General features: G+C 43.6%; 1 protein-coding gene across 1 annotated transcript in view; it reads right to left on the bottom strand.

Moving 5' to 3' along the window:
• Positions 1 to 26,624, bottom strand: part of CRTAC1 (cartilage acidic protein 1) — a 495,959-nt gene that overhangs the window by 399,399 nt on the left and 69,936 nt on the right. Inside the window, exon 2 of the mRNA XM_030204795.1 lies at positions 21,130 to 21,332. Within this exon, the coding sequence (XP_030060655.1) occupies positions 21,130 to 21,332 (203 nt within the window). The remainder of the gene's footprint in view (positions 1 to 21,129; positions 21,333 to 26,624) is intronic.

The following is a 26,624-nucleotide window of genomic DNA, read 5'->3' on the forward strand; positions in this document are numbered from 1 at the left end:
TTGTGTGTGTAAAGAATTACAGTTTTATAAATAACACCTTTATGTATATTTTCACTGTATATATTCAGGGGCGGCCTGACCTAACCTTAGGCCACCTGAGGCAGGGGCCTCAGGTGGCACTCTTTAGGAGTGGCATCCCGGGGGGCAGCTTCGCCCCATCACCGTGGTGTTCCAAACCAAGCAGCAGCAGCAATTCCCATACGCTGCCCCACCGCTACCGGCACCCACCTCTTCCCTTTAATGTGGCCACCTGAAGTAACTTCCTGTTTCGCTCAGGCAGCTGCAGTAAAGGGAAGAGGCAGGTGCCCGCAGCGGCAGGGCAGCGTCTGGGAATAACTGCTGCTGCTGGGTTTGCAATGTCACTGTGACGAGGTACAACGCCCAAAGGGGGAAGACGACATCTCGGCCCGGGGGGGGGGGGGGGGGGGCGGCATGCAAGCTCCGCCTCAGGTGGCAAGTTGCCTTGGGCTGGCACTGTATATATTTAAAATGTATCTGCTTGTTAGAGGTATCTTAGTCTTACTCTGCCTGATGTAGCAGGTTGGAGAAAGACAAGAAAAAGATAAGTATCTCAATGGCATTTATCCAAACATACTCATTTGAGGCAATCCTGTGAGGAGCTGCTTAGTTGTTGGCAGTAAGAAGGTGCGTAACTGCGTGTAAATTTGGGTGCAAGTTGGTAAAGGGAGTGCAGAAATGGAAGGGTATTGTGGTCACTTACATAAGTACATAAAGTATTGCCATACTGGGAAAGACCAAAGGTCCATCAAGCCCAGCATCCTGTTTCCAACAGTGGCCAATCCAGGACACAAATACCTGGCAAGATCCCAAAAAGTACAAAACCTTTTATATTGCTTATCCCAGAAATAGTGGATTTTCCCCTAGTCCATTTAATAATGGTCTATGGACTTTTCCTTTAGGAAGCAGTCCAAACCTTTTTAAAACTCCGCTAAGCTAACCACCTTTACCACATTCTCTGGCAACGAATTCCAGAGTTTAATTACACGCTGAGTGAAGAAAACTTTTCTCCAATTCATTTTAAATTTACTACATTGTAGCTTCATCGCATGCCCCCTAGTCCTAATATTTTTGGAAAGCGTAAACAGACGCTTCACATCTACCCATTCAACTCCACTCATTATTTTATAGACCTCTATCATATCTCCCCTCAGCCGCCTTTTCTTCAAGCTGAAGAGCCCTAGCCGCTTTAGCCTTTCCTCATAGGGAAGTCGTCCCATCCCGTTTATCATTTTCGTCGCCCTTCTCTGCACCTTTTCTAATTCCACTATATCTTTTTTGAGATGCAGCGACCAGAATTGAACACAATATTCGAGGTGCGGTCGCACCATGCAGAATACTTACTAGAGTAGGGACGGGGCAGGACCGCCTCCCCCCCACCTGGGTCACCGCGCCCCCCTCCCCACTTGGGTCACCCCATACATTCAGGCTGCAGCCCCGCCTGCTCCCTTACCTTCCTGGGTCCTGTGCTCCTCCCTCAGTCTATCGTCTCCTGCTCTGTGTGCCGGAACCCGGCTGATTGCATTTAAAGGCCACACCTCAAGGCCATTAATGTACAGGAAGTGAGCCTTTTTCAACTGAAGGAAAGCTTTGGAACGAGGGGGCATACAATGAAGTTAAGAGGGACTAGGCTTAGGGGTAATCTAAAAAAGTATTATTTCACAGAAAGGGCGGTGAAGGTGTGCAATGGCCTTCCGGTGGAGGTTGTGGAGTCGAGGACTGTGTCAGAATTTAAGCGCATGGGATCACTTAGGAAAAGGAAGAGTTAGGGGTTACAGAGGATGGGCCATTCGGCCTTTATCGGCAGTCATGTTTCTAAAGTTACACGCAACTCCTGGGCGTAAGCGCTATTCCATGAACCGCACCTAACTTTAAGCATGTCTTATAGAATAGCGCTTTTGTGGACGCCCTATATAGAATTCACCCCTAACTGGCTACACACGAGCGCGTAGCATCTCCAGCGTAGAAGGTGGCAAGTGCTCCTGCATTAATTTTCTGCAGATACCGCATGCTAAAGGGAACATTAGTGCAAGACCTGCAAAGAAAAAAAGCCTCAAAAAGTGCCACATTAATCTGAGCTTAGCGTGAGGGCAAGTTCCACGTTATACGGTGTTGAGCCCTGATTTTACCACACATTAGTAAAAGGGCCCCTAAGGGTTACTTAATCCCTACTATGTGTAATTAATTTTTTCATTTTCCTTTTTTAAAGATTTAAATAGCATATATATTTATCATATAACTGAATGTGTCCATTATAAGAAAGACAGTCCGTGCCAATTTTTTTTTTTACTCCAATTATAGATGGTTTCTCTTTGTTAGACAAGTTTCTCTTTTCTTTGCTTTAAATATTAAGAATATCAGGCTGTTCTGTCTAAAGCAATTGCAGAAGCTTTATCTCAGGTGTCCTTGTAGCTGGAAAATAGTCAGTACTCTCAGAATGAAATCATTGAAATCCATTACCTCCCACAAGCTTGCTCAGCCTAAGTTGCAGAGTTAATTTCTCTTACCTGAGCTTGCATTTTAGCAACAGGAAATTATGTTACTAACTGCCAAGCCCGTAATGCAGAAATTCTATTCATATGAATATGTTCTGATTATAGCATGTTCATTCTCTGGATGGTTGATGCTTATCCATGTGGTAAAGTGGATACTGTCACTATAGCGCAGAAGCTTTTGAAGGACTTTGTAAGCAGTGGTGGGGTTCCAGCCATTCGTAGCTCAGACAGGGTGCACATTTCATAAGTCAAACTTTAAAAAAGAAATTGGTCATGCCCTTTCCCAGCAGTCACATACACCCTTCTACCTCCAGTCCAGTGGGATTGCTGAGGCTCAAAAGAGTGCTTAAGAAAACAAGATAGCAAAGATCTGCACTGAAACCAGTTTGAAATGGCCTAATGTACTTCGTTTAATCCTTATGGCAATCAGACATACTTCTAGCAGGCAGATTGGACTTAGCCTACATGGGAAACTGATGGCCAGAATCATGGGGTTACCTCTTTTTGCACCAAAGGACAACTTATCTTTTATTATAGAGCATGAATTGTTACTAGATGACTTCAAATCTGTAATGACTGTTTCTTGTCATTATCACCAACCGACAGAGGAAGCCTTGCTGAGAAAGCCTGAAGGACTGCATCGTGGCATTCAGCCAGAGGACTGGATACTGGTCACAGTGTTCCAGAGGAAGCTCCGCTTGGTGCCTTAGTGAAAAAGGCTCTGTCAAGTGTTGCTGACTACTTGTGTTGATGCTTCTCCATCTGTAGAGGCTCCAAGACCTGCACCAGATTTTCAACAACCAGTTACACCAAGAAGAATCGCTTCAGGGAGGACAGTGAAGCACTTCATGGAGTACACTGGTCACAGTGTGAGGATGTAATATTTCCTGTGGCCCTCCTCCACCTAGGCTCCTACAGACCTAGGAGCCTAGATGGAAGAAGATGTTCATTCTAGTCTTCCTCATCCCTACTACTTTCCTTACAGCTTTATATATCACACACCGGTTCTTTCTACTCATAGTCATGCCACCAGCATCAACAGGACTAACTGCTACATTTAATAGCCACACTCATCAATTCATGATTAAACCAACAATGAATGTGCTAAGCCCATATCTCCACAAACCCAAAGGGTGGGCATACCTGCCTGACTATGGCCAGTGAAGGTGACATCTCTGCAGATGGGGAAGATTATATATATAACTATATATATATGTGGCGCCTGAAAAATCCACACAGAATAAAATTATACCTAGGTGTATTCTCTAAAGTATGCCTGAATTTCATAGAATCAGCTTAAACTTCCGTGACCAAATTTACTTTCAGTCATTTACACCAAGTAAAACCTGGTGTAAATGCTGGCGCCATATTACAAGCGGACCAGGTATATTCTATAACCATGCGCGTAGTTTTTTTTGGAACGCACACGACATGCCCATTTCCCCACCCATGGCAATGCCCCTTTTATTGATGTGCGCATTAGAATTTAGGCACAGTGAGTTACAGAATACACGTAGCGGGTTTTACACATCAATTCGAATTATTGCTCACAATCGCATGCTGAGCACTGTTATCAACGCTGATTGGCTTGCTAAGCCAATTAAGTTATGTGCATTCTTATAGAATATGCTTGGATTTGGGCACCGAACACTGGGTGCGCTATACAGAGTCCAGAGGATGGTGGGGTAATTCTATAACAGGGCACCTATGTGGTCCCTACTTTCCTTTATAGAACACTAATGTAACAGGCCAAAAGTGTGCACACACAGCTTATATGCCAGAGATACATGCGTAGCTTATACTATTCAATAAGTTATGTGGGTAAGTGTGGTTCTAGCTATGTGTATACCTACTTGTAAAATATGTGCTAAGATATGCACATATTCACTGAACAGCTCCTAGGTGGAATGTTGGCATTTACGCACATAGATGAACACATATTCTAATCATTTATGTGAACAATTGGTACAAAAATGTTAGCATCTGCTTTATAGAATTATCCTGCTCATTCAGCAAGACTGTTGCTTAATACAATCAGAAGCTCTGGGTTGAAGTAAACAGTTACATGAGAAACTCCTACACTTTTGATTTATTTATGTATTCATTCTTATATCCCACGTTATCCAAAAACTAGTTTTGGTTCAATGTGGCTTACATTAAACAATGAAAATAGAATTTTATGAGTATTGATGGCTGGAGACTTTATATGCCATTATATAATATCACTCTATTCCATAATGAAGCATAAAAAGCTACTGGTTCTTTCAGAGCTATGCCACTCAGCACAGTCAAGATGCGTCAAAGTAATAAAAGATGAGTTACAAAAGTACTTAGCAAAACACAGAAGCAAAGTAATCTACAGAAACCCCAAGGCAAATGAAGACAGTGGAGACAACAAACAGCAAAAAAATCTTTCATTGAGAATCTTCACTTGACTCAACACGAGCCGTGTTTCAGCTATAACATCTTCATCAGGAGTCTGAGCAGAGCTTCTGCAGCTTATACTACCGCAAAGGCATAATGGCAGGGCGCCTCTGGGCCCGTGTCGAGTCAAGTGAAGTGAAGTGAAAATTCTTAATTAAAGAGTTTTTGCTCTTTGTCATCTCTACTGTCTTTGTTTTTCTTACAAAAGTACTTGCCATCCAGTCTTGCATTTTAATTCCTCAAGTGCAAAGAGTTCTCAACCCAGGGCCAGCCCTCAGGACACAATTAGCCTGTCAGGTTTTCAGGATATCCACAGTGAATGTGCATGAGCCACAGTTGCTGCTCTACCTCCACTGTATGCAAATTTATCTCATGCATATTCATTGAGAACTACTGCTCTATTTAAATAGTTTGCTAGCTCTATGGCTAATGTTAAGTGCTTATACCTAAATTACAGGCACATGTTTCACCTTTTGCATTAGCATTCTATAATGGAAAGTAGGCATCTATTTTCCTTTATAGAATAGGTGCCAAAAAAAGAGGCCTTGCAAGTCTGTAGCAAACAGCAAGAAGTAGAACACGTGGAGGGGCATAAATGAAAGGGACGTCCAAGTTTTGTTGAGGACGTCTTTGCAAAACGTCCTGATGGAGGGGCAGGGAAATCCGTATTATCGAAACAAGATGGACATCCATCTTTCGTTTCAGGGCGCCCACATCTTGACAATTAGGTCGTCCTTAGAGATGGTCGTCCCTAGACTTGGTTGTTTCTGATTTTTGCCGATAATGGAAACCAAGGACATCCATCTCAGAAATGACCAAATGAAAGCCCTTTGATCGTGGGAGGAGCCAGCATTCGTAGTGCACTGGTCCCCCTGACATGCCAAGACACCAATCGGGCACCCTAGGGGGCACTGCAGTGGACTTCAGAAATTGCTCCCAGGTACATAGCTCCCTTACCTTGTGTGATGAGCCCCCCCCCAAAACCCACTACCCACAACTGTACACCACTACCATAGCCCTAATGGGTGAAGGGGGGCACCTAGATGTGGGTACAGTGGGTTTGTGGTGGGTTTTGGAGGGCTCACATTTACCACCACAAGTGTAACAGGTAGGGGGCATGGGTCTGGGTCCACCTGCCTGAAATGCACTGCACCCACTAAAACTGCTCCAGGGACCTGCATACTGCTGTGATGGACCTGAGTATGACATTTGAGGCTGGCATAGAGGCTGGCACAAAATATTTTTAAAGATTTTTTTTGAGGGTGGGAGAGGGTTAGTGACCACTGGGGGAGTAAGGAGAGATCATCCCCGATTCTCTCCGGTGGTCATCTGGTCAGTTCGGGCACCTTTTTGTGCCTTGGTCGTAAGAAAAACAGGACCAGGTAAAGTCATCCAAGTGCTCGTCAGGGACGCCCTTTTTTTTCCCCATTATGGGTCGAGGGCGTCCCTATGTTAGGCACGCCCAAGTCCCGCTTTCACTACGCCTCCGATACGTCCCCGTGAACTTTGGTCGTCCCTGTGACGGAAAGCAGTTGAGGACATCCAAAATCAGCTTTCGATTATACCAATTTGGACGACCCTGTGAGAAGGACGCCCATCTTCCAATTTGTGTCGACAGATAGGCATCCTTGTCTTTCGAAAATGAGCCTGAAAGCGGACCAGGAGTCCAAGAAATGTTTTATTGAAAAAGACCCAACGTGGCCACGTTTCACTAAAATGGTTGTTTTAGACTGTTGCATAATGTTTCAAGAATCATTTCCCTACTGACACATTTTTCATTTTGTTTTGTTTTATTTGGTTTTATTCGTTTTCATTTTGTTTTATTTGGTTTATTTGTTTTCTTAATTGTTACGCATGTATTATTATCATTATGATTTTGCTGTTGTTCTGATCATTTGATATATATTTTGTGTTTGTATTTTTATGAATATTCTACACATTATTATGATGTTTTTATGTTGTTTTATATATATGTCTTATTTAGATTTATATATCAATTAATTTTTATGTTATGTCAAATGTTTATTTTTACTGTTTTTATTTGTAGACTCCTGATGCAGGCTCTTTGGCCGAAACACAACGGTTGTGTCGAGTCAAATATACGAGTCAAATATACTAATTAATAAAATTTGGTTTTAGCTTTACTGTGATCCAGTCTCTGGGACTCCTTGTTTTGTGCCCACTTTTTTGTTTGTTTTACAAAGTATCCGCGGGTCTTCTTTGAGTTCTCCACGCTTTGTGGATTCTCTATTGACTGCATCAGGGGTTTGTCATCACATTAACAAACATATAAAGAAAATTTGAGTGATACATGCAGGTGTCAGTTTTTAAGTTTCCTGCATGTCCATTTTAAATCCATGATATCCTTTTTATTATCACTCAAAATTTGCTTTGTATGTTTATTTATTAGCGTTATGTCACTAGGACAGTGGGGTTTTTTTTTTTTAAATAGACCCCCCAAAACCCATCCAAATCACAAAACATCCAAAAAACAAAACGTCCATAGTATTTTCGAAAACAAGAGATAGATGTTTATCTTTTTCGAAAATGACCTTCTTTCCTGTTCAGAATTTGGACGTTCTGTGTAAAACGTCCAAATTCTGATTTAGACGTTCAATCGAAAATGCCCCTCCATGTAACTTTGTAGGTCTAAGTGCTTGGAAAATATGCCTCTAAGTAGATTCAGCAGCGCTCATCTTACAGTACATAATGGCCCTTATTTTAAAAGCTGTAGTCATGGTGTCCATGTGTAAACAGCAGCATTTTCCTTTGTATATAGCATACACGTGTAAGTGTCAATTTCAGAAAGCCACTATTTATTGTTTGAGATTTACTATACCACCTTTGTAAAAAAAACATCAAAGTGGTTTACAGTCTAAGCAATAAACAGGAAAAGAAAAGGAACGCCAACAATCACTCAGTTGAGAATAGAAACTAGAAAGGAGAAGGGTGCACAAAGTGAAAACAAATGTGACATAAATAAAAGTAAAATTAAAGCTTAGTGTTTAATATTAAGCATCTAAAATTTAGAGTGTTGCAACATGCAATACTCATGGATATCCATGCTCCCCCAAATTCTATATACTGCGCCTTAATTTCTGTTAATTGGATGTTAACAAGCAATTATCAGTACTAAGGAAAGGGGAAAGGGAAATGGGAGCTCTTGTGTGGAGGAGTGGCCTAGTGGTTAGGGTGGTGGACTTTGGTCCTGGGGAACTGAGTTCAATTCCCGGCACAGGCAGCTCCTTGCGACTCTGGGCAAGTCACTTAACCCTCCATTGCCTGCCGCATTGAGCCTGCCATGAATGGGAAAGCGCGGGGTACGAATGTAACAAAAATAAAAAAAATATACTGCCTTTCTGAGATTTTTGCAACTACATTCAAAGCGGTTTACATATATTCAGGTACTTATTTTGTAGCAGGGGCAATGGAGGGTTAAGTGACTTGCCCAGAGTCACAAGGAGCTGCAGTGGGAATTGAACTCAGTTCCCCAGGATCAAAGTCCACTGCACTAACCACTAGGCTACTCCTCCACTAGCAACATTCCATGTAGAAGCCTGCCCTTGCAGATCAGCAATGCGGCCGCGCAGGCTTCTGTTTCTGTGAGTATGACGTCCTGCACATGCACAAGTACATTAAGTACATAAGTAATGCCACACTGGGAAAAGACCAAGGGTCCATCGAGCCCAGCAGCCTGTCCACGACAGCAGCCAATCCAGGCCAAGGGCACCTAGCAAGCTTCCCAAACGTACAAACATTCTATACGTGTTATTCCTGGAATTGTGTGTTATTCCTGGAATTGTGGATTTTTCCCCAAGTCCATTTAGTAACGATTTATGGACTTGTCCTTTAGGAAACCGCCTAACCCACAGAAATCGTCAGACTCACAAAAACAGAAGCCTGCTCAGCCACATTGCTAATCTGTAAGGGCAGGCTTCTACATGGAATGTTGCTAGTGGAATAGCAACATTCCATGTAGAATCTCTAATAGTAGCAACATTCCATGTACAATCTCAACTAGGGAAAGGGAAATGGGACTTGATATACTGCCTTTCTGGGGTTTTCGCAACTACATTCAAAGCAGTTTACATATATTCAGGTACTTATTTTGTACCAGGGGCAATGGAGGGTTAAGTGACTTGCCCAGAGTCACAAGGAGCTGAAGTGGGAATCAAACTCAGTTCCCCAGGATCAAAGTCCACTGCACTAACCACTAGGCTACTCCTCCACATAATGAATTGGCATTCATTATGATTTACATGTGCATCTTGCAAACAGTATTCTGTAACGTGGTGCGTGTAAATTCCAAGCCGCATAGTTGAAAAGGGGCATGGTTATGGGCATGCATTTAGTCGCGTAGAGAGGCACTCAGTGTATTCTATATAACGCGTGGAAATAGAAGCCTATTCTATAAAATTTAGGTATATTTTACAGAATATGCCTAGGCATTTTTTTCCACGTGGATTTTTCAGGCACCATATATAGAATCTAGCCCACTATGTGTAAGACTGTAAGGTGATATGGTTTGGGCCAGACGGCAATGAACATGTGTATTACTTATTTTACAAGGAAAATACATATGTATGGGGATAACCAGCCTGTTCAACATGGCATACCACAACGATCCATCCTTATTACCAGACAACGAAACTCAAGCCTGAACTGGATAAAACCTAACTTTCTATACTCGACTACCAAGGTCTACTCTACCACGAATGAACTTTAACGTAATACCATTTTATCTCTTAGTTCAAATATAAACTCTTTATACTTGTCTATTTAATCTACTAAGCCAATCATTATCTTTAATGTAATACCACTTGTATCTCTCACTCCAGAAATGGCGATCGCCATGACGGAACAATGTAAGCCACATTGAGCCTGCAAATAGGTGGGAAAATGTGGGATACAAATGCAGCAAATAAATAAATAAAATAACGTTACTTGTCAGCTTTTATACTGGCTACCATTTTATTTGTAAACTACTTTGATATTGTAATATGTAATACGGTCAATCAAGTTCAATAAACTATAACGTTAGAACTGAATTTAAGATTTCAATTTTTGTTTTTAAAATTTTGTTTGGTTTTACTCTGAATTTTTTACAAGATTTTGTAACGTTTTATATCCCTTCAAGATTTTATTAATGGCTTATGGACTTTAGGATGCTATCCAAACCTTTTTTAAAACCCCACTAAGCTAACTGCTTTTACTACATTCTCTGGCAAAGAATTCCAGAGTTTAATTACATGTTGAGTGAAGAAATATTTTCTCCGATTCATTTTAAATTTACTACTTTGTAACTTCATTGTAGAGCATTCCCATGGGCGTCTCTAAGGTTTAGCTTGCACCCAATTTTAGCATGCACTGAAAACATGAGCGCGCCTTAGTAAAAGACCTCCAAAGTTTATTGAAGGGTCCTACATTGTTGTTCCTGACACTTGTGATTCTCCATTCATGTATTTTAAACCACAGTTTTTGCTCAAGAATAGTCATATGACTTAGGTGTCACTATTTCACACATATGGAGGAACTCTCATTCAAGTGTTTTGAACACCACTGATTGAGCTGTCATCCATGGAAACTAGCAAAAATGTGCAGTGATGGTTGGTTTATAGTGTGAATCTTTCCATTTGAGCCTTTGTAGAGTTTAGCTATTAGTTTAGGAGTAGTCACATGACCCGGTTTTCAGTCTCAGTGGAGGCATGTGGGGCTGGTTACTTTAGCTGCCCTCAAATGTTGGACACCACGTGGATCAGTTACTGATATGTGGTTTAGAGTGGAAATACAAACCTCTTTCATATTCTGACAGTTCTATTATTAAGGTTCAAGGTTCCGCTTATTTGATTAACCGCTTATGACAAAACCATCAAAGTGGTGTATAATTACAGTAAAATCACACAAAGAGGGAAATACAAATTGTAAAAGAAAAGCAATCGGAATCAAAAACCTCAGTCTGCTGCCATCACCCAAGCCCCGATAACCAATAGCTATCCAGCCTCTAGGTGTGATGAAAAAATGGCCTGCGCTGGTGTAGACGCGTGTATTGGACACGTGCAGGTCCATTTTTCAGCGCACCTGTAAAAAAAGGCTTTTGGCCAAAAATGGACATATGGCAAAATAAAAATTGGCGCACGTCCATTTTGGGCCTGAGACCTTACCGCCACCCACTGACTTAGCGGTAAGGTCTCACGTGTTAACCAGGCAGTAATCGTCAGTGCACATACACTGCTGATTATTGCCTGGGTAGCGCCGTGGGTCGGAAATTTTCCATCGTGTGTATTGGACGCATGTAAAAGATGAAATTACTGCCCAGGCCACGCGGTAGCCGGGCGGTAGTTTTAAATTGGCGTGCGCTGGGCATGCGTAGGTGCCTATGCGGCTTAGTAAAAGGGCCCCTTTGTGAAATAAATACGTTTTCAGAGAACTAAACAGAGAAAGCAAAGGTTCTGTTTGTAACGGCAGAGGGAGAGCATTCCACTAAGTGTGCCCTGACAATGCTAAACAGAGTTCCGATATGAAGTCAATGAAGCACATCGGAGAGAGGGAACACTGGCTCCTGTGATGAGGCAGGGAACTACAAGGTCCAGAATGCACTGCAGCAGCAAGAGAATCAGAGTCAGGGGGAGGACTCTAGCCAGGAGAGTGCAAAGCCAGCAGTTGATTGGGAAATGGAACCAAGTGTGAGAGGATTGCAGGCAGCTTTATTAAGAGAGTGGTGGAAAGCTGTAGGGAGGAGATGGAAACACTGGGGAAGCTCTCTCTGGAGAAGGTGACAGCTCGGAGAAGGAAAGTAAATTCTTTTGTTTCTTTGTTTGAGTTTGAGGAACTGTCTAAAGTTTGAGAAGGATTTAAGAAGCAGGCTCTGAGTAGAGTGTTTCTTTTGTTATGCTTGACTTGAAGAAATGTTTATGTTAAAGACATTACTAAAACCCTTAATTGCAAGAAGCCTGGTGTTGATGAGCGTTTGTGAAGGGAGAAGAGCAGCCAGAAAACTCCCCAGTGTTTGAGAGGGAATCCTGAGAGGTACCAAGAAGGCTAGAGCCCAGCAGTGACTGTGTGTAGCAGAAGCTAAGCAGGGTCAGCCCTGGCTGGAGTCTGGAAGGGTGACCAGCTTCACACTCCCTATTGGTTTCTGTATACAATTCAAGCTCCTCTTGTTGACCTACAAAGTGCATTCACTCTGCGGCCCCTCACTACCTCTCCACCCTCATCTCTCCCTACACTCCTTCCCTAGAACTCCGTTCACTAGGCAAATCTCTCCTAATTGCACCCTTCTCCTCCATCGCTAACTCCAGACTCTGCTCCTTCTATCTCGCTGCACCTTATGCCTGGAATAGGCTTCCTGAGCCATTACATCTAGCTCCATCCCTGGCCGCCTTCAAATCTGGGCTAAAGGCATACCTGTTTGATGCTGCTTTCGACTCCTGACTTGTCACTTTTATCTTATCCTTATGTGTCCTTCTGTCTGTCCTTCCCTTCTCCTTTTGGTCCTGTCTGTCTGTTTGTCCTGATTTAGATTGTAAGCTCTTTTGAGCAGGGACTGTCTTCTTCATGTTCAATTGTAAAGCGCTGTGTACGACTGGTAGCGCTACAGAAGTGATTTATAGTAGTAGTAGTAGGAACAGTTAATGGATGCTGTTGCCCTGATCACAGAGCTCACGCCAGGGTGTATGTAACAGGTATAAATGAGGAGAACCTGTATTAAAAAAAAAAAAAATTTTGTAAACTAAAACTTTTGTACAAAATACAGGACTCCACCAGAAGCCAATGTTCAGCTCTCATAAGTGGGTCACATGATCATACGTCAGACCGAAATATCAATTTGACTGCCCTAGAACCTGTGGTGAGCAGCATTGCTATGGTACATTTGTAAGTTTAATTCCGTTGCTATGTGTGAGCCTTAAGTAGGGAGTCTTGACTAAGGTGTGCTAGCGTTTTTAGCTCTCGACCAGCTGGCTCTAAACGATCAAACGCACATATGATGGGCATTCTCAAAGTTTAGCACCAGCTGATTTTTAGCGTGAGCTAAAAACGCTAGTACAGCTTAGTAAAAGACCCCCCCCCTTAATGCCTTAAAAATCAAAATGGATATCAGAAACCTGGATACCTGAAGGAGAAAGTTAAACTGTATAACCCTAAATTGATCTTTACGGTCTACACAGGGTAGTTTGCTTGAGGTCCCAGATTTAGGTAATGTAAGGAAGGCCGGATGGCGTTCTAAGGCTTTTTAGATTAATAAGCTCCCTGCTAAGATTGGAATCTAATCTTACAATATTTGGGAAAAACTTAAAACATATATTTGATTTCCCCTAGTTAGGATGATTGTCTGCTCTGATTATGATTTGATTTGTAGCTATTTGGTCTTATCTGTAGAAACTGGATTATGTCTTTTTCTTACTCTTCTGCTTTTCTTATATAATTATATAATATGTGAACCGATTTAGGTGATATTTTGATCAGGAAAATAGTACATAAATTAAAATAAATAAAATAAATGTAAACACACTTTAGATAAGCACATATGCAGCTGTAAGTTGGGCCTACGTACATTCATCTGCACACCACAGAAGCCCTGAACCATAACTCAAGTAAATGATAAAAGATAAAGGAAGTCAGCTAGTATTTTATTGTTGTTTCATCAGCCGAGTATTCACTATTACAGTGCGTATTTCCTAGTAAAAAAAGGTGCCGGTACTCAAATGCTAGGCCACTCTTCAGGGGTGGGGTAATCACTGAGGGACCCATCCCACAATAGCCAAGCCCCCTGCAACTGGTCACAGAATGTATGACAAGGCAGAATTGGTGTGTAGAGCCTCAGATTTTTCATTAAAACTTGGGGTCCATGGGTCAGTTTTAGCAGACAACGGAAAAGGTGCCGGTACTCAGTACCCCCTCAAAAAAAGCCCTGACTATTACAATACTAATGCAATCCTCAGAAGTTAAACTGATTTATTCAAGTCTTCACACCATGGTCCGTTTTTAAACTATAGCCTCCACCGATATCCTTGTAAGCATGCTTCTTCTCACAGGCTCTCCAGCTAATTACCGCATTTCATACTGTTTTGTTTCCTCCATGCGGGGATCATAATGGTAATAGGGGAGAGTAATTAAGTCATGCAGTCTGAGACTCCCACAAGATTTCAAATCTCTTTGCAAATTTACACTCTCATTCCCTGTTTCCATACCCCCCCCCCCCCCCCACACACACACACATAAAACCAAAGACTTCTCATTCTAGACCCAGCCGTACAGCCTCAGCACACTGCTTCATCTGTGAAAAAACACAATTTGCAATTCAGTTTTACACTAGAGAGCTTGCTGTGTCTTCACAGTGCAGGCTAAACACCTGTTCCCATTGCTGAATGCTCTTCTTACAAAGTTACAGCTAAGTTAATCACAGAATATCTTGGAAAGATTTCTGTGGCCAGTTGATAACTATAATTGTACTAAGGGGTCAAGTGATGGTCATTTCACCAGTCCGGCTGTCCTGTATTAAAGTTGGTTACTAGTAGAACCTTTAAAGCAGTAATATACTTGCCGTCAATTCACCCAACAACCTCCCTAGGAACAATTTAGCCATCCCTCCTCCCAGAAGCATACCAAGGTTGAGGGTGCAGGGGAAGCAGAGAGCGGCCTGCCGACGGCACCAGTGCATATTTTAAATAAGAAAGATCACATCAAAAATAGGCACCAGCATCGTTGGAAGTCCGTTTGGGGAGCAGCCACTCCCCTGGCGACCCACCTAGCTATGCCTCTACCTCCTCCAGCCAACACACTTTGGAGGGAATTCTATAACTGGTGCTCAAAATTTCTGCACCGGGAAAAAATTGGCACTAACCACAGTTCCACACAGGGTGCATGCCCTTTATCGAATGAGGCTTAGTGCTGATTCCCTGAACTTTAAGTGCCAGGCTTAAGCCTCCTGGAACCTGGTGTAAATGCGCACTGAGGCCATGTTCTATGATTACGTGCACAACTTTTTGGAACGCCCCTGACACGCCCATGGCCACATTCTTTTTTAATTATACATTAGTAGAGTTAGGCGCCATACCGTACAGAATAGAGTGCAGCCAAATGCGCATGCACATTTCAATGAGTGCCAATTAACTTCAATTATTGATCGTTAAGGGCTCATTACACAATTAATCTGCATACACATCTTAGGCGCGAGCACAAATTTGGGCGTGCAAATCTGGGCACCCATACAAACAACCTGAGGTTTTGGGGGGTAATTCTATAAAGAGAGTGTTAACATTTATGCATGAAGGGCTAGATTCTATATACGGCGCCAAAAAAAGCGCTATTCTATAAGCCATGCTTAAAGTTAGGTGCAGTTTATAGAATAGTGCTTAATCCTGGGAATCGTGCCTAACTTTCGGTGTGGCCACTTACGCCAACTGAAATGTGGTGCAAATGTTCGCGCCTGCAATAGGCGCATGCGTATCCCTGTTATTCTATAATAATGTGCATTAATTTTTGCCCCTTTATGCCCATGACCCTCCCATTTCCATGCCCCCTTTTTCAGATCCTGCGTAAAGTTTAGGCACTGATCCCTCCCCTAAATTTCCACACATAAATGTCAATTAAATCTAAAAAAGCCAATTATTGGCACTAATTAGTTTGTTATTCTTTTTTTTTATTTTATTTTTATACATTTACAAATATTTCAAGGAGTTACATTTGAATAGAAAGTGTTAATCTGTCAAATTAAGCTTAAAAAAACACATAAAGGAAGATATTATTCCACATATTCAACACACAAGTCCACATTATATGGGGAGATATCCTTAACACTGGAGGAGGAAGAAAAATATATAAACTTTCAAATTCAGCATCTAGGAGAGAGTAGGCATACTTAATATTATTTAGCTCCTTATGTTCTTTTAGAGGTTACAAATGTTGTTAAATGAGATGGATCCATGAAAACATACTTTTGTGCATTGTAAACTACAATGCACTTACAAGGAAATCTAAGATAAAATGTGCCTCCCAACCTCAATACTTCTGGTTTCGTTATCAAAAATCGTTTACCTTTCTTTTCTGTGTCCTTCGAGACATCTGGAAATACTAATATCTTTAGTCCCAAAAACAATTTGAATTAGTTTGTTATTCAATTACATTGCACGTGCAAATCGGGTGTGTGCCCAAATTTGTACATGCAATTTTTGGTGACTTGTATTGAATTAGGGTAAATAGACAAATGATTAGAATACCTGCATGTATGTGTGTAAATGCTGAAAATCCACGTAAATGCTATTCCGTACATGTGTATATCTTACACAGCACATATCTGACAGGTAAGCATACACATGGGCAGAGTTTGCACAGGACCTGCACTTAAAGGGCCAGATCTAAGGCATCTAAAAAATCCATGCGGTAAACATTTCCACCTAAACATATTCCATAAGCGGCGCCTAGATTTAGGCACAGTATATAGAATACTCTTAGTTGATATCCCAGCGCCTAAAACTATGCACCTCCATTTATACCAATGAAAAAGTGGAGTAAATCCCTGCAGATAGAATTACATGCACTGGACCATATTCTATAACTTAAACACAAAGTTTGGAATGCCCATGAAACACCCCCATTTCCCCGCCATAGCCACGCCCCTTTTGAACTGTGCACAATAGAATTTAGGTGCAGTTCAATACAGAATACGCTTAGCGAGTTGTGCACACAAATTCTAATTATTACCAATCAGTGTTTACTATTGCTTGTTAAGTGCTGTTATCATTGCTGATTAGCTTGTTAAGCCAATTAAGTTACATGTGTTGTTACAGAATCCGGGAGAAACTGCTTATCTACAGAATTTAGGCCTGAGTACTTCTATCAACTTTATGGCTGGCACAAGTGCTGGTGTCTAAACTACAGGCATGTATTTTACCTGCTACACCAACTTTCCTTCATAGAACAGGTGTCTCATAGGCAACCTCCAACTGCTGCATGGGCCGTACAGGTCTTCATCTACCGTCACTTACTATGTTACTATGGATTCTATACAGATGGCCCAAAGTTCAGCGCACAATTTTGATCCCAGATCTGTGTGCAAAATAATTAGCTAGTTAAGTGATAATAAATTATTGGGGTTAACAAGCATTATTTGGCAGTGATTAGGAGTTACATTGCGATCTTTCTAAATTTCATAGTATGCAACTCCAGAGGGGACATGGGTGGGTCAGGGGTTTTCCCAGAACTCAGGCACAATGTTATAAAACACATGCATTTGCGCGCCTAACTGCCATCAACTGTCAGGCATATATGCACTCACCCAAAGTTAGGTGTGCAATGCACAATAAACTAGTATTCTGTAAACATCATTCCACGCAGAGCACCATTTGCACAATACCAGCTTAGTAAGCATCATTTCAGTGCCCAACCCTGGTGCCATTTATAGAATCTAGGCCAGTGGTTCCCAAACTGTTTGTCGTGGTACTCTGGTGTGCCACAGCAAACTCTCAGGGGTGCCGCGGCAAATCCTGACTTCCCTCCTGTTACCACCCGAACCGCCTCCTTTCTGCTCCCCCCCCCACCAACATACCCATCCCCGCCGCTTCTCTGGATGAGCAGCAGCAGTGGTGGCAGCAAAACAACCTGCAGCCAAAAGGGGTGAAACCAGACTCTTCATACACGCAGCTGATGATTCTGCCCCCTTGAACATCACTTCCTGTTCTGGGGCACAGCCGGCAGCGTGTGAATATAGAGTCCGGGCCCGCAAGGATGCAGCTTGTTTTGCCACTGTTGCTGCTCATCTAGAGAAGCAGCAGCAGCAGTGGCAGGGAGCCTGAAGTGGAGCTGGAGACTGCAAAGGAGCCCCCCTCCCCGGGCTGCTCCAGGTGGTGAGCAGTAGAAAAAAATGTGTGGCTGCCGGGGGAGGTGGAGACCTATGTGGTCGGGGAGGAGGAGACCTATGTGGCCGGGGGGAGGTGGTGGAGACATCCATGGCCGGGGGGAGGTGGTGGAAACATCCATGGCCGGGGGGGGGATGCCACAAAAAAATTGCTCAGATACAAAGGGTACCTTGAACCGAAAAAGTTTGGGAACCACTGATCTAGGCCCTAGGGGGCCGATATTCAGACTACAGGAGTTAGCCCGGCTGCCTCCCACGGTCAGTGCTGAGCTTGGATGTTCAATGCCATTTCCGGTGACCAGCATTGAATATCCGGTTTAATTTTGGCTAGTTTAAACTTAACCAACCAAGTTGATATTCAGTGCTGGTCGGTTAAGTTTAAACCGGCCAAAGATAGGCCTGCTATTTCAGTGGCTCAAACTGGCCTCCAAACTTAGCCAGTGAGGCTCTGAATATTTGCAGATAGCTGGCTAAATCACAAGATTATCCGCCAAGTGCTGACCATGAATATTCAATGGGAGAAAACCGGATATCTCCCGCTCAATATTCGCAGATAGCCGGTTAAATAAGGATGAATATCGGACGGCAGGTGTCTAAATATAGATGCATTATAAAATACTCCTCTTTCACTCCATCCCTCTCCACCACATTCTCCCCAGGTAATCAGGTCAATGAAAGCGCTGTGGTGTGGAAAAGGGGAATTATGTTTGGATATTGGATCTGCATTTTTCCCTATACAGTGTCACTAGGTTCAGCACATTCCCAGCTCCTGCTGCTTCCCATTTCTATTCATGTACTCTGCTCTTCTAGCAGTTTCAGGTTGGTGTTTCTCTGTATTTAAACACCAACATTCTGCCTCAGTTAAAAGTTAAGGAAGTAGTACAATTCTTGATGTGAATACTAAAAGCAGTGTAGGTACTTTTGTGAGAAAATTATCATTTTCTAACATAAGAATAGCCATACTGGGTCAGCCCAGTGGTCCATCTAGCCCAGTGCTTCCAACAGTGGCCAATCCAGGTCACAAGTACCTGGAAAAAACCCAAATAGTAGCACCATTCCATTCTACCAATCCCAGGGCAAGCAGTGGCTTCCCCATGTCCACCTCAATAACAGACTATGGACTTTTCCTCCAGGAATTTGTCCAAACCTTTTTTAAACCCAGATACGCTAACTGCTGTTACAACATCCTCTGGCAACGAGTTCCAGAGCTTAACTATTCGTTGAGTGAAAAAATATTTCCTCCTATTTCTTTTAAAATTAATTCCATGTAACTTCACGTACTAACATGCGCCTAACACAGGATGTACTAAAGTGTTTTGCATTAATTTTGTCATCCGTGCACAGTATTTATTTTTTCTTTTTGAAGGCATGTCAGGGGCGGAGAATGGGTATGGACGCACTAATCAGCTAGCATGCTGACATTACTATCATCCTAATTGGTTAGCGCATCCATAATCTGAGAGCCCTTAGCACCTTCTAAATAGGAGGCCGTAAGTGCTCTCATGTTAAATGGCTGCATATCAATGCTAATATTAGCGGATGGCCAGAAATGCAATCAATAGAAAAAAAAAGCCCTTTTTAATGGCCAGGCTAGAAATGGGTTTGGCGTACAGGAAATGCCCATGTAAGGATGTGCTAAACTCATTTACTAGCGCATCCTATGTGAGTATAGACCAGTTTGAAGTAGTTAGGGGACCAATATGCACAGAAAAAGGGACGCATCAGCGGTCTGTGCGGAGCACTTTATTTGCACACAGACTACTGATTAGTCCTTTATTCTCCGAGATCAACTTCTAAGAATTGTCAGAAGTAAATTGGCATTTTGGACACAGTCTGTTTAAAGACCAACAGATAATTATTGTAGCTCTTCAGTTCCACTTGTTGGACAAAACTACAAGACTCCTGAGGCAGGCACCCCGTGCCGAAACACGGTTCCATGTCGATTCTTCTATATAACAGCGACAAGATTTTTTTTTTTAAGAAACTGTTTTTGTGTGTCATACGAACTAAAGTTTTGTTTTATCTTCATGTCCCACCACTTGTTGAGCCTTCTTCCGTTTCCCGCTTTTTGTTTTTTGTATTCCTTCCGTGGGATTCTTGTGATCAGCCACCATGAGGTACAACTTTTAAACATCCAACTCACCATTTAAAGTTCAAAGCAGTATTTATAGCTTTTTGTCAATTAAAGCAAAACTTAGATGGCCTCATAGCTGGACTGTGCTTTGACGGCAGCTTCAGAGGTTGGGAAGTAAGACCAATGCCAGGCAGACTTCTACAGTTTATGCCCCAAGATTGGTAGAGAGAGAGATAGAGAGGCTCATTTTCAAAGCACATAGACTTACAAAGTTCCATAGGTTATATTTTTGAAGCACTTAGGGGCCCTTTTACTAAGGTGCGTAGGCACCTACGCGTGGCAATTTGGAATTACCACGAGCCCCGGGTGCTAATTCCATTTCTTACGTTTGTCCAATACGCGCGGCAGAAAATATTTTTTATTCTCTACCGCGTGGCACTATAGGCAGTGTACATGTGCTGATGATTACCACCCGATTAATGCATGATACCTTACTGCTAAGTCAATGGGTGGCAGTAAGGTTTCAGGCCCAAAATGGCTGTGTGCCAATTTTTATGTTGCCGCATGTCCATTTTTGGCCAAAAAAAGGCCTTTCTTGCAGCTGTGTTGAAAAATGGACCTGCGTGCGTCCAATACGTGCGTCTATACCAACGCAGGCCATTTTTCAGCACACCTTAGTAAAAGGACCCTTAGACTTACAAAGTTGCATAGTAACCTATGAAACTTTGTAAGTCTAAGTGCTTTGAAAATTAGCCTCTATAACTCTCTCTCTCTCTCTCTCTGTACCAATTCTGGGGCACAGATTGTAGAAGTCTGCCAGGCACTTGTCCTACTTCCCAACCTCTGAAGCTGCCGTCAAGCTCACTCCAGCTATGAGGTCATTTAAGTTTTGCTTTAATTGGCAAAAAGCTATAAATACTGCTTTGAAAAATATACATATCTTTAAATGGTAAGTTAGATGTTTAAAAGTTATACCTCATGGTGGCTGAACACAACAATCCCACAGAATTAATACAAAAAACAAAAAGCGGGAAACGGAAGAAGGCTCAACAAATGATGGGACATGAAGATAAAACAAAACTAATTCGTATGACAAGAATAGTGCCACTGACTACTGACCTCTAAGAATAAATAAGAAAATACTCTAGAGCCCCAGTTTGAAAAAAGCTGATCACAAACATATCATCAAACTATAAGAAAACTCCTGCTCAGAGTCCTTCCAAACCTTAGAGCAGTGGTGCAATAATCCTTTTAGAGACACCCACCCAGCCACCACGATCTCGAAGTCTCCGTCATTGTCCACATCGGTGACAGCTACTCCATAGTTCAGCTGCGTGGGGTTGCTGTCGTAGTCGGGTGGGAGGACGGTGTTGGTGACAGCTGTAAATATAGGATCAGATCGCTGGGTTGCCCCACAGTGGATTATTATGGATAACAGCCACGGCAGGATCGGCATCATCTTTGTAATCTGAAACCAATCAATACATTGTTTAAATCTCCAGTTCAAGTAATGTGAAAATCAATGTGCAGAAATAGTGGAGCACATGCCAAGACACTTAATAGAGAATGTCAAAGTGCTGTGTAAACTTCCATATAATTCCCCAAGACAGACATACACTGTGGCCTTTCCCTTGGGAATTTTCAAACTCCTTGAGGTCTCTGAGGGTGTCTACAATTATTCAGGACCGGGCAAATTCTGTTGATAAAGGATCAAAACTAGGGGTGGGCATTTAGTGCACAATTAATTCGATTCATTTTTTAAAAATTTTTAACTAAGATTACATTTTATAATCCTGACCAAACTTTTTTTTTTTTTTTAACTCCCCTCCATTGTCCGGCATTGCTTTCTCTCGTCTGCCTGTCCTACTTCACCTTCGTGTAACGCAGCAGAGAGAAGGCATCAATGTCAGTTGCAAATAGCATGTGGGAATCGTTGCCGGAGACCCTTTGAAGACCCTATAAATGTTAAGAAAAAAGAGAGGGGAAGAGAAGACAGACCTGTGTGCTGGAGGGGGGGAATGGTCAGTAGCATCAGCAGGACAGGACAGCCATGGTTAGCACAGCGGTTCCCAACCTGTGCACCGCGGCACCCTGGTGCACCATAGCAAACTCTTACGGGTGCAGTGGCAAATCCTGACCTCCCTCCCCCCGCCACCTGAACCACCTGCTCTCTGCTCCCCCCCCCCCCCCCACACACACACGCACATGCCCATCGCTGCCGCTTCTCTAGATGAGCAGCGCCAGCAAAAGAAGCTGCAGCCACAAGGGCAGGGTCAGACTCTTCATACACGTGGCTGATGATCTGCCCCCTTGAACATCACTTCCTGTTCTGGGGCACAGTTGGCAGCGAGTGTATGGAGCTTCCTGTCCCGCAAGGCTGCAGCTTGTTTTGCCACTGCTGCTGCTCATCTAGAAGCAGCAGTGGCAGAGAGCCTGAAGTGGAGCTAGAAACTGCAGAGGAGCCCCCCCCCCCCCGGGTTACTGCAGGTGAAGGTGAACAGTGGAAGAAAATGTGTGGCGGGGGGGGGGGGGGGGGTAGTAGAGAACTGTGTGGCTGGTTGAGGTGGAGAGCTGTGTGGCTGGGGGTTGGAGACCTGTGTGTGGTTGGGAGGGGGAGGGGGGGCTGCAAAAAATTGCTCAGACACAAAGGGTGCCGTGAACTGAAAAAGTTTGGGAACCACTGAATTAGCAGTTGAAGGGGAGACACTTGGGTGTATGTACAGGGGAAGGATGCAGCAGGAGAGGAGAAAGTTAGGTATCTGTATGGAGGGGTGAGGGCACAATGTGCTGTGGGAAGAAAGTGTGTGTATGCAACTTTTCATTACCGTATTTTTCGGACTATAAGACGCACCGGACCATAAGACGCACCTAGGTTTTAGAGGAGGGAAATAGGAAAAAAAAAATTTTCCTTTTTCCCTCCTCTAAAACCTAGGTGCTCCGGTGCATCTTGTCCGAGTTCGGGATCGCCCTCCCCCCGGCCCTGTCACCACTTCTCCCCTACTCACGTCACGCGATGTTCCCTGGTGGTCTAGTGACGTCGGGGCAGGAAAGAGCCCCCTCTTTCCTGCCCAGCGCGCTGCTCTCCGTCCTCCTGTATGCTGCCTGACGGTCTCGGCGAGATTCAAAATGGCCGCCGAGAATTGAAGTCTCGGCGGCCATTTTGAATCTCGCCGAGACCGTCAGGCTGCATACAGGAGGATGGAGAGCAGCGCGCTGGGCAGGAAAGAGGGGGCTCTTTCCTGCCCCGACGTCACTAGACCACCAGGGAACATCGCGTGACGTGAGTAGGGGAGAAGTGGTGACAGGGCCGGGGGGAGGGCGATCCCGAACTCGGGGGGAGGGCGGGAACTCGCTACCTTCGGACTATAAGACGCACCCCCCATTTTCCTCCCAAATTTTGGGGGAAAAAAGTGCGTCTTATAGTCCGAAAAATACGGTATATTCAGCAGGTGTAAAAAAATTTCCATGCAGTGAGACTATACTAGTACCAAACCATCCAGCCCAGAGGTGGGATTAATCATGTGATTAAAGTTTTTAGTACCATGATTAATTTTAATTAAAAATTTTTATTGTTGCCCACCCCTAATCCAAACCTTCTTTGGGAAAACAGGGAAATTCAACTCTATTTTTAGCAAATCCTGTCATGATCACCCTCAAATACATACAAACTACTAGACCATAACAACAATTTTATAACCAGGTGCCACAGTTTGGTGCTATGTGAAGCGTTCACATTTATTTTACAAAAAATTTATTATTTTTACAATTTTTATTTTTAAACAAAATATTTTTTCTTTTTTTAAAACGAAATTTGTTGAAGAAGTGGTTGAATTGTGTTTATTGGTATAGCTTTAGGAGTTATAAAATATACAGTGACAGAAGTATAAGCTGTTTTCCTCCATTTGAGTTGGTATGTGCTGAATATTGGCACTTAACCAAATAAGTGCTGACCCCATCGTTGGACCACCCACAAAATAGCCAATTATAGCTTAGGCGCTAACCAGGTATATTCAGTGGCACTACCAAGTTAAGTGTCACTGAATATGCCCATTAGCCCGGGCAAGTGATAGCGACCTCTTAGAATACTGGTTTAAGCCCAAAAGATAAGCAAACAACTTTCAGCACACTTATGACAGGTCAATTGCAGTCGCGAGTGCTCCAAATATTACAGAATGCATGCGTAATTTACAGTACAGTACAGTCTTGATTATCCAGCCTTCGGTAATTTAACCATCTGGCATACCCAACAGACCTCCCCGGTGATGTCATCACATTTATTTCTATTAAAAATATTTGTTTTAGAACAATTTTTTTTTTTTTTAAAATCGGGAACTCTGGGCCTTTGTTTATGCATTGTTTGAGGGGTTTTTGCAGTGTTTTCTCTATTATCTGACTTTTCAGTTATCCATCAACGGGTCAGTCCCATTTAGGTCGGATAAGGGAGACATATTCATGTCTAGGGTTACCATATGGCTCCAGAAAAAGGAGGACAGATTGAGCCAGTCTGGGTTTTACTTCCATTGCTTTCAACTCCTGCCTTGCTTTCAACAGCCTGTTTCTCAACTCCCTCCCAATCAGCATCACCCAGTCTGTCTCTTACCTCCCCCCCCAGTTAGAATCACTCAGTCTCTCTCTCCCTCCCCCAGATCAGCAATCACCCAGCCTGTCTGTCTCCCATCACCAGATGGGGGCTATCTGCTCCCAGATCAGCATCACACAGTCTATGTGTCCCCCCCCACCCCCACCAGATCAGCATCACACAGTCTGTATCTCATCTCCCCCCAGATCAGAATCATCCAGTCTTTCATCTTCTCGGTCTTCCTCCCCCCCCCCCCCCCCAGCAGTTCAGCATTACCCAATCTCTGTCTCCCTCCCAGATCAGCATCACCCAGTTTCTTTCTGTCTCCCCCCTGAGATCAGCACCACCCAGGGGCGTAGCTACGGGTGGGCCTGGGTGGGCCCAGGCCCACCCAATTTCAGTCCAGGCCCGCCCAGCGCCAGCTCCCATTGCCGGCCACTGCTGCTTTTCCTGATGAGCAGCAGGGCCGGCGCTACAAAAAGAAGAAGCGCTCAGCTGACTGAGCTGAGCGCCGCCGCCAACGCTAACCCGCCGAGAAAAAAAGTTTTAAAAAAAACGCGGCACTGCAGGCAGCCTCGAAGCATTGGCTGCTGGCTCTGCAGGCTCCTACCGTCTCTTACATCACTGCCCCTGTAGTGAAGCAGGGGCAGTGACGTAAGAGACGGAAGGAGCCTGCAGAGCCAGCAGCCAATGCTTCGAGGCTGCCTGCAGTGCCGCGTTTTTTTTAAAACATTTTTTCTCATCGGGTTAGCGTTGGCGGCGGCGCTCAGCTCAGTCAGCTGAGCGCTTCTTTTTGTAGCGCCGGCCCTGCTGCTCATCAGGAAAAGCAGCAGTGGCCGGCAATGGGAGCTGGGGCTTGTGGGCCTGAATGGGAGAGGGAAAATGGATGGCAGGATGGGGAGAAAGAGGGAAAATAGAAGGATGGGGAGAGAAAGAGGGAAAACAGATGGGAGGATGGCAGAGAAAGAGGGAAAATGGAAGGATGGGGAGAGAAAGAGGGAAAACAGATGGCAGGATGGGGAGAAAGAGGGAAAACAGATGGGAGGATGGCAGAGAAAGAGGGAAAATGGAAGGATGGGGAGAGAAAGAGGGAAAACAGATGGGAGGATGGCAGAGAAAGAGGGAAAACTGAAGGATGGGGAGAGAAAGAGGAGAGACTGGAAGGATGTGTAGAGAGAAGGGACACTAAACAGAAAAGGGTAGAGAGATAGACACTGGTTAGAAGGAGGGAGAGAGACATTAGATGGAAGGATCAGGAGAGAGGGTAGATGGGTGGAAGGATGGGGAGAGAAAGAGGGAAGACGCTGGATGGAAGGGTAGGGAGAAAGAGGTGACACTGGATGGAAGGATGCAGAAAGAAAGAGGGGAGACTATTGGAAGGATGGGGAGAGAGAGGGGAGACACTGGAAGGATGGGGAGAGAAAGAGGAGAGCTGCTGCATGGAAAGGGGAGTAGTGAAAGACTGGAGAATAAGAGGAAGGGGCATGGGGAGAACAAGGGTGATAAAAAGATGAAAAGCCATAAGTAGATGAAGGAAATTAAAGAATGGATAGTAAGAATGAATTAAATCTGGACACAGAGAGAGGCAGAAAAATATTGAAGAAAGCAAAGAAAAAGGAGAGAAAATGACAAATGGCCAGGAAACCCTGGCAGAAGAGTTAAGCGAAAACGAAGGAAAGCAGAATCTAGAGACTGGGAGCAACACAATGAGAAAAAGTAAATGGCCATACAACAAAGGTAAAGAAAATAATTTTATTTTTAATTTAGGATAAAGTAATATGGTGTTAATAAAGTTTCAGAGACCAATACTTCCTTCCTTAGGTCAGGAGAGGATACCGTAACAGCATTATACTGACCTGAGGCAGGAGGTTTTGGCCTCTGAAAGCTCACTGAAAAGGATTAGGCTATTAAATAAATTGTCTGAAATCTGATGCACTGAAAAACAGCACTTTACCCTGTGTGACAAATGCATCTGAGTGTGACTACATTTTGCTGGGGGGGGGGGGGGCGGGTAGAGAGAAAATTTTGTGCCCACCCACTTTGGGTTCAGGCCCACCCAAAATTGGCAGTCTGGCTACGCCACTGGCACCACCCAGTCTCTCTCGGTCTCCCTCGAGGTCAGCAGTCTGTCTCTGACCTCCCCCACAGATCAGCATCACCCAGCCTCTGTCTCCCCTCTCC

The sequence above is a fragment of the Microcaecilia unicolor genome, chromosome 5 (assembly GCF_901765095.1).
Source record: "Microcaecilia unicolor chromosome 5, aMicUni1.1, whole genome shotgun sequence".
Classification (NCBI taxonomy): domain Eukaryota; kingdom Metazoa; phylum Chordata; class Amphibia; order Gymnophiona; family Siphonopidae; genus Microcaecilia; species Microcaecilia unicolor.